The sequence below is a fragment of the Solanum lycopersicum genome, chromosome 1 (genome assembly GCF_036512215.1).
Source record: "Solanum lycopersicum chromosome 1, SLM_r2.1".
NCBI lineage: Eukaryota > Viridiplantae > Streptophyta > Magnoliopsida > Solanales > Solanaceae > Solanum > Solanum lycopersicum.
In genome coordinates this window covers 90,037,344-90,051,043 of record NC_090800.1, presented here as the reverse complement: position 1 = coordinate 90,051,043, position 13,700 = coordinate 90,037,344, and the positions used below count along the sequence as shown (strand labels likewise).

General features: G+C 36.0%; 2 protein-coding genes across 5 annotated transcripts; both read right to left on the bottom strand.

Annotated features, from left to right (window-relative positions):
* Positions 1 to 308: 308 nt before the first annotated feature.
* On the bottom strand, positions 309 to 5,687 carry LOC101247269 (GATA transcription factor 19-like). 4 transcript variants are annotated; one of them, XM_010316836.4, is made up of 11 exons: positions 5,151 to 5,687; positions 4,950 to 5,036; positions 4,705 to 4,841; positions 4,194 to 4,295; positions 3,385 to 3,499; positions 2,784 to 2,843; positions 2,277 to 2,342; positions 1,938 to 1,997; positions 1,189 to 1,269; positions 677 to 745; positions 309 to 540 (listed from the first exon to the last, which is right to left on the bottom strand). In XM_010316836.4, exons 1-11 carry the CDS (start codon positions 5,463 to 5,465, stop codon positions 496 to 498), a joined length of 1,137 nt encoding a protein of 378 aa, XP_010315138.1. In that variant the 5' UTR covers positions 5,466 to 5,687; the 3' UTR covers positions 309 to 495. The 4 variants fall into 4 exon arrangements, with proteins under 4 accessions (XP_010315138.1, XP_004231366.1, XP_025883892.1 ...); XM_004231318.5 differs by having other exon boundaries at positions 677 to 748; positions 5,151 to 5,659; XM_026028107.2 differs by lacking the exon at positions 1,938 to 1,997 and having other exon boundaries at positions 677 to 748; positions 5,151 to 5,659.
* A 1,024-nt stretch (positions 5,688 to 6,711) lies between these two features.
* Positions 6,712 to 13,613, bottom strand: LOC101251931 (GATA transcription factor 24). Its single transcript, XM_004230522.5, has 7 exons — positions 13,021 to 13,613; positions 11,993 to 12,076; positions 11,773 to 11,906; positions 9,747 to 9,854; positions 9,280 to 9,385; positions 7,266 to 7,337; positions 6,712 to 7,138 (listed from the first exon to the last, which is right to left on the bottom strand). The coding sequence occupies exons 1-7, from the start codon at positions 13,420 to 13,422 to the stop codon at positions 7,064 to 7,066; spliced, it is 981 nt and encodes a 326-aa protein (XP_004230570.1). The 5' UTR covers positions 13,423 to 13,613; the 3' UTR covers positions 6,712 to 7,063.
* Positions 13,614 to 13,700: the final 87 nt, after the last annotated feature.

Sequence of the window (13,700 nt, the reverse complement as noted above, 5' to 3'; positions counted from 1 at the left end):
GGTTTGAGTCTTTAAAAAAAAATGAAAAGCAATGATGAGCAAAGCTAAGAGAAACAAATTAAATTGAGGGAGTAACACTTTTTCCTGTTTGTTTGTTAAAGGTTGTGCATGTATCTCAAAAAATATTTTCTAGCAGGAATCAATAATAATCAATGGAACTGCTTGTAAAATTGGATGAAATAATCCAAACTATGCTACCCCTCTTTCATGCTCCTCTTCTATTCTCTTCTAAACCTGTAGTTTTTCTTTGGACAAATACGCCGTTGCTTAAAGTATTTAAGAGAACAGGATGGAAGAAGATACAAAAATTCCAGAAATTCTATGACATAAATTAACCAAAGTATTTACAGATATCCGGTACCTCCTATGTCCCGACCCCTAACATACATAAACGAGCTCTTAGCTATAATATAGACAGATGCTTTACAAGTTTTAATATAACACCTAGTAATGACTGGAATCTTCAAGCTCTGCATCAACTTGGAATGGTGTATGTCATGTTACAGGCCAGTGAACACTCATATGTGAATCAATGCCAATCTGTAATACAAACAGATGATGTTCAGATTCATTAAGGAAGATTTCAAATTCAATTGAGTGATAAATATACCAATCTTAGAAGTCTTCAACACAATCACAAGCAAACAAAAACATCTTGCATGAAAATAGGACAGACCTGTTCATCGAAGTCTGCAGGAATCTCAAATTCAGTTCCAGAAGCATTTGCGAGTTCATCGAGATTATCCTGCTGAATCAAGATGCTTGGTAAGTGAAGCTTTTGAAATATTTAGCAGGTGTATGGACATGAATTTGTTGATATTTCAAAAAAAAATAAAAAATTGTACTTGAAGTAAAGTTAAAATGGTATATGGAAGTTCAACTTGTGTTTGAACATGAAAACAAAGTTGAAGTTGTGAGCGTGAACTTGAAAAAACTCCTTAAAACCATTTTTCAAGTTTGAAGTTGAAACAATGGGCCAATTTAAGAAACAAATACTTTATCAAAATAATCTCCAAAAACTTTAAAAACTTTTGAAAAACAAGGACAAATGGGTTTGTGTCATCGATCTTGTTCATGGACAACAAATAACAGTCGAACAGCCCTCTTGAAAATCAACATCTAAACAACAGAAATCGGGGAAAGGAAACAAGAATGTTAAAACTGAGGAACACATTTTTCGGAAGTTACCTCGTCATCAATGTTAACTGAAGAACTTCGAATACGGAAAGGTGAACTATCAGCGAAGTTTTCTGCAGCTTCTTGCATATCCTACATTAGAAAATATCATCATCCTATCAGCACTGTTAGAAATCTATACACGTGGGAGCAAATGTCAAATTCTTTTTTTTCAACAAATCAAAGTCATCATATAAAAGGCATTAGGAGATCGTCTAAAGAGTGATACATTATAAAGTTACGCAAGGATCAAAGCATCCAAAATCACAAGCCACACACTCTATACATTGATGAATGTTGCTTCACAAATGTACCCGAAAGGAATAAAAAAATAAACTCTGATCTTCCAAATAGAGACTTCCACTATATTAAAGGCCTACTGCTAGTTTCTTTTCCTCCCTCCATCCCATACTAAATGTCCAACAATCCAAAAGGGTTCGCTCATAATGGGACTGAGCTACAAAAAGAGAGAATTAATCACTGTAAACTTACTCCTTTTTTTTTTTGTAGATATCACTCTCAACTAACTCCTTAACTACCCCAAAGTTGGATACTTTTTAAAATTATAAGTTCCTTGTATACCTGCATTAACTTCCTAGAAGGGAATCCTCGTTCAGACAACTCAGTCATTTTAAGGGAAGCAAGAAGGGATCCATGTGATGACAACATCACTTAAGCCGTCAAGTCAGGGATTAACATGATAGAACAAATAATTTCAGAGAGCCGTCAATATAAACCAAAAAGACTTCAAATATGACTACCAGCTCAGCAGTTGTAACTGAAGGATTTTCCTCTGTAAGCTTTGTCTCTCCCGAACTTCCCTGCTCAAACCCAATGAGGCAAGTTAAACCCCCAAAAAATAAAACTGAAGAGGGACATGCAAGAAAATTTTCAAATGCCCAATTTCCATTTTAAATGTGTTTCCAACTCATCAAGACTCTAAAGCTGGACCTCAAAGGAAAAAAGGGAGGATACTCATTCAATTATGCCAGGGCAATTTAGGTATATATGGTTCCAAGAGAACTGCATGCAAAATACTATCTCCACTTCATACCTATATAATAATTTCGCCTCGATACCGCATATTAAAAAAGATTTACCTCTTGATGTTGCTTTAGATAAGAATTCTCAGGTGCAAAGGTAGACAGCTTGATATCAGGAGTTCCCTACATGACAAAGGAAATATCAGTACTACAAAGTTGAACAATAAACCTAACAAACTCTTGATAGATAAGAGGTAAAGGTACAAACATTTAGGATTTGTTATGTAAATATAGTCACAGTAGAAATTTTTGGATCACATGCAACAGGAACTAATTTGATAAAGACTTTGCCTGAAGGGAAAAGAAATGATTTAGTAATTTAGAGAAAGATTTCATGTAGGAATCTGCATCTCAAGAGAGCTCCACTACATGCTTGTTGTTTAATTTCTTTTTCCTACCCTTTTGTTGAAGAGGGGGAGAGGGAGAGGGCACTTTCTTATTGATGCTTCATCAGAGCATGTTCCATAATTATTGATCCTCAAATAGTCTATCATTGACAATGTACATTAAACAGGTTCTGTAAGACAGTTAGAGGTATGTGTCACTTGTTCTCAATTTACTTACTGGCTCGTTTTTGTCAAAGGGTACATGACTCCCTCCCTTTGTAATATCTCTGAACATACCCTAGAAATGAACCAAAACAAAGGGTGAATAGCAAAACAAGTAATGAGCAAACAGATGAATAATACGATTAAAAATAATCAAATAAGAACCATCAAGTTTAAGAATGCATTTATTCAGATTATCTAGAAAGATCATACACTTCAACATTTGAATCATATCCAAGAATCGAAGATCAACAGAATCCATGTAAATGACATGCCTGGTTTGCAATCCATTATTTTCACAGCAATAAACTTAATAAGCCTTTATAGTGTTTGCCATAAGACTAAATGGCAGTGCACATAAAGAGAAATCAAGATCTAAATTATCAGGTCAACTCTTAATCCAGTAATCTGGTAATTGACATTGATTATTGTCCCTGAGAACTTAAGCCAAGACTAAATCGACATACGAAATGCATTGATTAATGATTATTGTCTTGATCATCAACCGAATGTCAGCAAAACATAAGAAATGCGCGTTCGAGAAGGTCCTTTTTTTCGGGTTTATGTTTTTGGGGGGTGGGGGAACAGAAAAAACAGGCAGACCAACTGCGCAATACCTTGTTTGCCCACATAAGCCCACAAGCATTGCAGAGGGTTCTAGGGCCTGATGGGCCCCGCCGCATTGCAGGGGTCTCACTTTCATTAGTACCACAGTGGTGACATCTTCGCAGTCTGTAAGTTCAAAGGGAAGTAAATGCAGATTATAAGGGGAAAGAGAAAAAGAAAATCTTAATCCAATAACATAAAGAGTAACGGAAATAATAGAAGTTTTTACATAGCATTGAACAAAGATGTCTTATTTTGCTAATCTTTTGGTGCAGCCTGATTATTGTACAGGATTTTGATGCAATTTAAATACAATTGGGGACTATGTAGTTATGTTTTCTCGCACTGGCTTAGATAAAGCATTTATAAGATCTTCGATTACTTATCAAAAAAAGAGAGACTGCAGAATAGTAAGCCAAATTTGAACACAGAATTGTAAACAAGCCCTATGTGAAGAGACAGTAGGAAAAGTAAGCTGAATATGAAGCAAAATACGTCATCGTGTCATAGGTTTGCCATTGTTTTCTGTTTTGATTTGTTAACATGCCGACTTGAACCCATAGGCATAAGGTTAGAGGTGGAGGTGCTTTCCACTTGAACTACCCTCATACTTTAGTTATTGTTGAATGAAACCGTCCATTTCATGCAATAACAGCCATTGTTACACAAATTAAATGTGGAAGGAAGTCAAAGTCTCAAGGCCCTCAACTACCAAAACACAAAGCATAGCATAAAGCAGACAAATCACAGAGCAACTGATTCTTAACAAAGATGTTGCTGGTATGAACTGTCAGAAGTAAGGTACAAGGTTCATACTTACGTAGGTTCAGATTGAGCAGCACTGTCCCCTGAATCAATATTGTCAGCAGACGACTTTCCACCTTCTTTTAAAGAGGCAAATTGTCCATTTTTACGATGCATCCTATAAACAGTGCAACTAAACAGTCAAGAATACTAGAGTAATCAATCTCATTACTAAATCTCTAATTTGAACGACAATAGTTCCCAATGAATCTAGACAAGTTCTAAAACCTTTATAATAACCAAAAACATTTTTTGTGAAAAATTATATTTACTTGATTGTACCATTTTACAGCCAGTACTTTTTGACCGATCCACTTCAAACAAGTATATAAAATTTATTGATACCAGTCTACTTCAAATATTTGGGCAACTTAAGTAGTCTCTAAATGATGTTTTTTTAAGAAGTATCACATTAACTAAAACCAATTAAGGCCACGAGTAGAAACATTCTTCTCCAGTGATCCTTTTAATACATTAATCACCAAACACAATGAAGAAAAAACCAAGGACTGCAACCTTCGCCTCACCTCTGTGCAACTTCTTTTCGACAAGCATAACGAATTGTTTTCTCAAAGCATCTATCTTTTCTCTTCTCCCGGAACCTTATCAGAGATGCCATTCTCGGAGAAATGTTTTGCCTGGTGGGGACATCATTCTCAACACTCTACAAGCATAACCCAAAAATCAGTGAACATCCACCGCCCCCAGTCCCAGTAAGCTCTGGTTTAACCACACCTAAATTGAAAACAAGCTCCAATTAAACTCAACGCACCTTTGTACTTGGCAGTGCAACAGAATTTGAGTTAGGTACATAACTGGGAACATCACACCCTCCTAATAATAGCATCACAGCTTGCACCTGTGAGTTTTACATTAACAAAAACCATACATCAATCCCTGAATTCAATTGTAACCACATTGGGCAAATTGACTTGGATACTCTTCAATTACACAGCCTCAAATAAATTCGAACCTTTTCAGGAGTAACAGCTGGGAATACATAGACTTGGCCTTCGAAAGAAATAGTAAGCTCACTAGTCCGCGAGGACACAGCCATAACTCTGCCGCTATCTACAGGGCCAGCAACAAGCGGCATAGAGCAAACCTGCAACTCTTCACCGCTACTCATCGCCTCCTCATAGCCACCGCCAACGCTGATATCATGAGCCTCAAATCCTCCACCTCCATATCTATCTACTCGAATTGGAACATTCACATACTCCTGCTGAAACGCTACTACTCCATACTGCCCACCTACCATTTTCCTCGAATTATCCGCCGCTTCCATTTCTCCCAAAAAAAAATTCACTGTAAAAACAGAAGAAAAACAACAAGCTACATATACATCTGAATGTGTTTTGTAAGTACATGAAAATGGTGAGGAGAATTAAAAAAACCCTAACCCTAACATAAATTTTCTGATACTAATAAAATCCCAGAAAGTTGATGAAGAATTGCAGAGAAAGAGAAAGAATGTTCAACTGGAAATTTAGATGCATTTTTTATATATATAAAAATTAAGGAGGGGGAATTTAATTCATAGGAAAAGACTCAAAAGGGTAAATGGAGAGAAAAGAAGCAGAACCGTTGATTTATATGACGGTGTCACGTGAAACGTCCATTTATTTAGCGTATCGAGTCACGCTTTTATGCACTTTTTGTCCCCACCCCTCACGATTATCATATTTTCCCAGGTATATATAAAAAAATAAAAATCTTACTAGTAAAAAGACGGGCGGGGAAAACTAGGAAGACTGAAGTATACACAACAGCTTTTTTTTTTTTTTAAATATTATTTTTATGAGAAAAAAAATTGTATAATTAAAAAAATTATGATGTTAAATTTGATTCGGTATAATAAGTTTATAGACTATAGTAATTTCTTTTCATGAACGCATAATTTGACTTAATGATATAATCAGTGTTAATGTAAGTAGATTAATACTACTTATCGAATTATATAATCTGTTACTATAATTTTAAAATTATAAAACATAAACTTACTTGCAGATATTACTTAAACCTACCTTTACCCCTCTGTTTGGATAGTTATTACACGTTGCATAGATTGTTATTTAAATTTTATTGTATTACCATTTAAATTCATCGTTAGATAACAATAAAGACCCATTTTATATAACGTATCGATCACACATCGTTGTCTTACTATTTTCTTCTCATTTTATCTTTATTATATTTTATGTTTTATCCTAACTTTTCATAAAAGCTCTCTATCTGATAACCTATTTTTTCTGTAGGTTTATCATTCAATTTATGGATGTGATGGAGAATGATTTATCCAACATTTTATATATTAAAACAATACAACTTAATATAATAATATGATACATTATAAAATAATACGGAACAACCATCCAAACAAAGTGTTATGATAGTCGAAACACTTGAGACAGTTGTTAGTTATGTCCAACTAATATTAATATCACTAGCTCCCAAGTGCTCTTCACTAATGAATAATTTTGGTAGGCAATCAACTAGCTCAAAGAAACAAAAGGGGAGGATATGCCGCAAGATAAAAGTAAAATTTACGTATATTTTTATAAAATAGAGATAAGAATGCAAAGACAGTATGCTCTTCCACCTTTGTAGTCATATAGCAAACAAAAACTATTTAAAGATACTTTTAAGCCTGCATGTATCGATTCGTGGGACAAGTTTCAGATTTCAATTATACATTTGAACACCAGAATAAAACACTAAAACTCCGAGAAACAATGTCGGATGCCTAAGAGTACAATATTTTACTATTTACAATCTAATTTTGGCGGATAGTACAACAGATGAATTTCAATTATTCATCTCACTTCAACATCAACTGCCACCACAATAATTGCAGAGAAGGATTCTCCCTCACAGTTCAAGCGGTCACCCCACTGGGTTGTTGTCATCCGGAGTGATGATAGCAGCCATGTCATCCGAGCCATTAGGTTCACCATGGCTCTACCGGAGAGAATTGTATAACAGACAATCAGCTTTAGTAAATAAACTAAAAAATCAACCTTTTTATTTTTTGTCAAGTTCTACAAACTATCCCAATGATGGTAAAAAGAAAGTGGAGATTTTGTACCTGTTCACCAGGTTTCGCAGTTTGGTCCTGAGTTCCAGGAGCTGGAACTTTAGAAAGATCTCTTAAAATTCCCTGCAGAGACAGATCAAAGGAGAGTAAAGCAGCATTCCCACTCACCAAAACCATTTAACAAATTGCAAGTGAATGAAATGATTGTTGAATGATGACGAGACCGGAAATTTCTTTGAACTTAACAATGAAGGTGAAGGAGAATTTGATGTCAAAAGCAAAAAGAATAGTGTGTCGTGAACTTTATCAGACATCAATGTGAAAAATACATACTGGGCCCATATCAGGTTAATCAATACCAAAGGCCTGTCCGGCGAGCTAACAGAGGATTATATTGAAGAAAAAGTCCAAAAGGTAGTAGATCTTAGGTGCAAATACTTCAAATAGGGAAAAAAACAAAGTTGGGATAAAAATTTCATTGCTCCGATAGACTTCCATTATTTAACTGTTGCAAGTAGGAGTTCAAACACAAATGAATATGGTAGAGATAACAACTCCAGAAAACCTGTAAACTAATAACACCCAGTTCTAAGATGATAACCTCCGGAAGCTTGATTTGTGAGAGAACAAAGTAAAGGTCACATTTGAGATCATTTTTTGAAATGACCAAGGAGTTCGCATACTTATTTCAATCTATTTAAAAAGCTAACATTAAAGTTTGTATAAGTATCAAAATGTAGAGTGCATTTCATTGAAAGTTAGAATCTGTTAATAGTGTGGTACTGGCCAAGTATGTATCTTGTTAATTATGAAGTTAATCATCCAAAACAAAAGAGCAACGTGTTTTGTCTTTATCCTGCACATGATGAACAGGAGAAGCAAATACTGCGACGGAAGTCACACAAGTAGAATTGCCAAAGAAAGCTGTACACACAACAAGATAGAAAGTTTTTTCTTTTTAAAAAAACAAAGTTACTTGGAAAGAAAAATGCAATAAAAGGTGCATAATGTTCTTGAGGTATTGCAACAGTTACAAGCCATGGTGAATGAACCAAAGATCTTTTTACCAAAAAAAGAAAAGAAAGAAGAATAACTCTCAAGAACATTGTATACTGATTTGAAAAAAGAAGATCAATAGCAGGCTCCTTTTGTTTTCTGGATAAAGATTAACAGCAGGCTCCTCATATTTTCTGGATAAAGATTAATAGCAGGCTACTTATAAGAGAGAATATGGACTTCTCCCACTTTTGAACCACGAAATGTCGAAATCTGTATTTCTTTGTATGGAAAGCTATATATGGAGCAGTTCTAACAGCATCGATTTGAGAGGAAGGGAAATAATCCATATCACTAAACGCTCATGTACAAGAAGACGGGAAAGCATGTCAAACATTTGTTGTTACAACTGTATGATTTGCGTTTATTGTTAATTGAGGAATATATTCGGACTTCAGCAGGCGTTGCAGGGTATAGGCAAAACCATCCTATTTTTTACTCCCTCTGTCCAACAATTCTTGTTCACTATTGAATATAATAAATACAATGTGTTGAAAAATGTCACAGAGAAATGATTATAAGTAGGTAAATTAGAAAAGAAGTGTAAAATAATCCACTGATTTCATAAAGTGGACAAGTATTGTTGGACATCCCAAATTAGTATAGTGGACAACTATTGTTGGACAAAGGGAGTAGTTTTTTCTGTATTATAGAGTGGAAGTTTTGAGGGGAAGCTTAAAAAATGGATCAGCGAATGTGGACAATAATGAGAGCGAAAAATCATTTGAAGGAGATAAAAGTATATATACTTGAGCAGAATATTTTTTCTTCAACTATTGGAGCACACATGATATCCTAGTCATCAATGCATGCTATTTGCACCGAACGTCCGAACCATATCTTTCCCTAGAATTCTCTACTTATACATCTCGTTCTCAAACAATGAAAATGTGAATGGGTGGGAACTAATAATAAGTAATATTGATCATGGAGCAAATCATCACGAGGCATTTATGCCTATTCAAATAAAAACCATGGAAATGAGTAAAATTTTCAACTCAATACTAACCTTATTGGCCCACTTGAGTCCACATGCATTACAAAGAGACCTTGGGCCAGCTGGTCCCCGACGCATCATAGGAGTGGATTTCGAACTAATATTGCAATGTCTACATCTGTTGAGAAATGGAAAGAGAAACTTCTCAGAAAGATGTCAATTGTATTTAAAGTGATCGGTAACCTCTGAACCTCGAGACCATGTAAAATTGAATCTGCTGTAAAATGACCACAGATTTACATCAAATTCAATGACGGAAGACAGAACAACTACAGAGAAGGGAGGTATAGCCTAGTGTCCTACACCTCCAACCGTGAAGTCAGGGCGTTCGAGTGACTAAGGGACAAAAGTGTGAAATGCCACTGTTGGCTCCTAAGGGGAATTTTTTAATTGTTCTAGTCAAGGGGAATTTTTGGGGGTGGTAAACATATTATAACTTGAAAAAAGGAAAATCAACTACTACAGAAAATGGAACTCACGATGTTTCCTGCTCTTCTTGACCAGAGCCTTCATTCCAATCTGCAGAAGAACCTACTTCGTCAGGTATTGACTTGGCAGATGTAAACTGACCTTTCTTGCGCTGCATCCTGAAAATATAACATAGATCAGATGAGACAACTGAAAAGAACAAATAAAAGGACCTAGTCTAAACCATGAACTTCAACTACAAGACTGATGAAAATATAGACAAGGACTGAAATTAATAACTTCAAAAACCTAACAGGGACCCATAACCCCTCCCTCTAGAAGAATGAAGTAAGAGAAAATAAAATTAAATCATATTGACTAGAGAAAGAACTAGCATAACATCTAAGGATACCTGCACAAATTGCATGGTCAGATGTCACTATAGACATCCTTTAGCAAAAGTCGTTTCACTTGCATGGGTTGGAAGCAGTTGCCTATAATTAAAATATTCCGCAGTTGAAGATTGATGCATGGCCACATGAGAGGAGCTAGTAAAATATCCGTTCTTGCACCCGAGGGTATGGCATAGTCAGTAGTCAATAAAGTAATGGAACTAAAACAAGTCTTGGTGCTCTATTGCATAATGTGGTCTTCGATATTATGCAAAAATCATTATTATATTTTATACTAAATGTGGAAAGACCTCAACTCTAAAGTTGAATAACCAAATTGTCCATCAAAAGTTAATGGGCCATTTTCCCCTTCTTTTTTTTTAAAAAAGGCTTCTAATAAATGAATAAAATAATAATTCAGCTACACTAAATTGGAAATGGGAGTGCTCTTACATCTTCTCGTACTTGCTTTAATTATTGTCATTTATCCACAGTTTTGTAACTCAGACCATTTTTAGTAGTAGTATTTATGTGCTTTTTCAGTTTTAATATATTATGCCAATGGGCTATTTGATAATTGAGAAATCCCCAAGACCAAGGCGAACAGCTTGAAACTCGGTGGAAAGAGGCCTGCGCATTTACCATTCTCCATTTAAATACCACACTTTTGTTTGTGGTAGGGTTAAATTTGTGGAGTGCGCCTAACCCCCACATCACAGACTGTGTTCTTATCACTAGAGCAAGGATTGGGGGACAATAATTTCAAGTTTTCATATAATGAAGTGCACTACTTTAGCGCCAGTTGTACCAATGCTCCGAAGTCCACAAAACTATGGGACATTTGCATTGATAGAATATAAGGCGCTCAGTAGGAGGTCATGTCTCATCCTTTAAATACTATTACACCTCCCTTCCCTCTTATAGGATAATGTTTTCACCACTAATTATCCTATTATATTTCCAATGTCAACCTAGTGCACTACAATGTCCTCGCTATAGCATTCTTTAGTTAGTTCTACCTCATTCCTTAAAATGCTGTAGTTGACCTTTTCTTATACACAAACCTAAGGTAAAGAGGAAGTGAGAATTTTGTCTCACGGCAACTGTTTTTTAGCAGTCAGGTCATTTAGAAATTACATATTCACATTCAAACAATGTCTTAGATATGAAATAAGTGTGTGCAGCTCGGGGGCACTCTGCTTTTTAAAGATAAAGTAAGATGCACCTCAGGTGATCCTGCCATATTTCAGTCATGACATACTCCACTCTTTTTTACTTTTTCAGGTAATTCTGTAGAAAATTACAAAAAGTTGGAGTTGACTCGTAGCATTCGCCAAGTCCAGCAGGTCAGCCAGTTGAAAATAATGTTGCTTTAAGATAAATGCTCCTTTTGCCTTCAAAACACCTCCTACACCATTCCAGTCAAATAGTTCAAGCAATGCATAAAGCTGATATAAAGCATCTGCCGCAGAGCTAGACGCCCCTCGTGTATAACAATTTGCAAATGTCTTTCCTACTCTTATTGTCAACTTAATTTAGAAGGGTGAATTAGTCCTATCAATCATTAGCACAGCGAATGGACAATTACAGATGGGACATCTATCGCAACAGACATCAATTTGCACATTATCTCCACCTAGTTCCGAATATGGTTCAAACAAGCAGACAAAACAACATCATGCATTAAAAACTACAGTTTTATTACCTCATCGCAACTTCCTTCCGCACAGTATAGCGGATCTTTTTATCAAAACACCGTTCTTTCCTCTTTTCCCTAAAACGATTTAAAGAAGCAGCTCTTTCCGGTTGATTTAATCTTCCAGGAAAGTCACCTGAAGCCTGTGAATATTGCCGCGGAAGTGCCATAACTGATTATAAACCACCAGTCTGGTAAAAAAATGTAAGGGGAAGATAAAGATGAATACCCTCTGACTTTGGGGAACCACATTTACAGCAGGGATACCAGGAGGGACTTCGTATCCCCCCAACAGTAACAGCACCGCCTGAACCTAAAACTCAATAAACATAAAAACAGAATTTACCCCTATTAAGATTATTGTAAATATCAAAATGAAGTTTTAAATCCACTAATTGTGAATCAAATTCCACTACCTGATACATATACTAAACAGTTTTTCTAAAAGAGCAAAAAAAAGCAATAAGGACCATGGAGCTTGAAGCGAAAAGTGAGAAGTAAACAGCACACACATTTGAAGTGAAACACACAATTCTCAACGTCAAAAAAAATTCTTAAGTATGTGAATTTAGCACTGTAACGATCAGATTGCAATAAAACGAACTAATTTCAGTATCCATAAATCTTACTCTTCTAAGTTGAGATTCAGAGCATCAACGACTTCTTATTTGGATCACTCTGTGCATCATTTTTAACACTTCTATGAAGTGCATGACTTCACCTATGAGCGATAACCCCTCACTCAGCATCGGTGCATAGATTTTAATTACAGTGATACTAAAATCGTGCCAGTGAGAATCACTCTTACTCGTGGAAGATAAAAAAGATCAGCATGGCCTCTTTGCTTCATAATTTGATCAATATCAAACAATTCACCGTACACACTAACCAATTCGCCAATCAAATACAATCTAATCTCAGAAACGACCAGTTTCGGAGTCTTGAAATACCTCAACAACTCCAAAAGTCGAGTGAGAGTGAGGCAAGAACTTTTGGCCAAATACAGAATTATCCCCATCTCTAAAATTGAAAATCCTTCCCCCTAAGTCACTCAATCTCTTGTAGACAGACACAAAAAAAGCAAGAATCCAAGCAACACAAAAAAATTAAATGCAGACCAATCTCGCTAATTAAAAGAAACACCTTTTCAGCTAAACTTATAAAAGAACACACTACACAAGAACGAGCAAGATGCACAAATTAGAGGGCAAACATTTTTAGTAAGCACAAAAAGAGAGGTCAAAGTAAAAGAAATACCTTTTCAGGTGAAACGGCATCAAAAACGTACACTTCGCCTTGAAACGACAGCGTAAGCTGATCGGAAGCTCCACTACCAGCAGTAGGAACAATTTCGGAAGGAGGACCATACAAGGCGTTATGAGAAACACCTTCCACACCATTCATCTCCATAGAACCGCCGGCGCCGCCGTTGTGAAGCGCGTGAGAATGAGAGTGATGATGTTGGTCGTAGCGAATGTGAGGAGTAGGGTTGTCCATAGACTCTATTCCTCCCCCACCACTGCCACCGCCACCGACAGCAGCGACGACGTCGTCATCATCGTCGTCGTCGATCTGAGTTTGCTGGTGTCTATCTTGGTGAAGTGCAGCGTTCATCGTCTCCCGTCCGTACATGTTAGCTCTGCGATTTGCTTCTGCCATTTTTGACGTCGTTGATTTATATTTTCTAAAAAATAAAAATACTAAAAGACGTTATTACCCCCACACAGCTACTATGATCCAACAAATCTAGCTCCATAAGCTTTAGCCATATCCAAACAAACCCGAATCCTTAAGCCCCAAAAATGGGGTCGACAACAAGAGTTTCGTCCATGTAAACAAACCATTGTTCCAAATGATGAACATCATTTAATTTTTTTTAAAGATAGTATCGTTACTTTCATTTATTTTGACTTGAAAATAAAAGATAAGTCAAATTA

Bases quoted from the DNA above. Each gene is read 5' to 3' on its own strand.
- LOC101251931 (XM_004230522.5), bottom strand. From the start codon at position 13,422: ATGGCAGAAGCAAATCGCAGAGCTAACATGTACGGACGGGAGACGATG. The intron at 12,077-13,020 runs GTATTTCTTTTA...ATTGAGTTTTAG, and splicing joins ATGCCGTTTCACCTGAAAAG to GTTCAGGCGGTGCTGTTACT. The intron at 7,338-9,279 runs GTTAGTATTGAG...CTGTCTCTGCAG, and splicing joins GACTCAAGTGGGCCAATAAG to GGAATTTTAAGAGATCTTTC.
- LOC101247269 (XM_004231318.5), bottom strand. From the start codon at position 5,465: ATGGAAGCGGCGGATAATTCGAGGAAAATGGTAGGTGGGCAGTATGGA. The intron at 5,037-5,150 runs GTTCGAATTTAT...TAAAACTCACAG, and splicing joins CAGCTGTTACTCCTGAAAAG to GTGCAAGCTGTGATGCTATT. The intron at 1,998-2,276 runs GTAAATCTTTTT...GGGTTTGAGCAG, and splicing joins ATCTAAAGCAACATCAAGAG to GGAAGTTCGGGAGAGACAAA.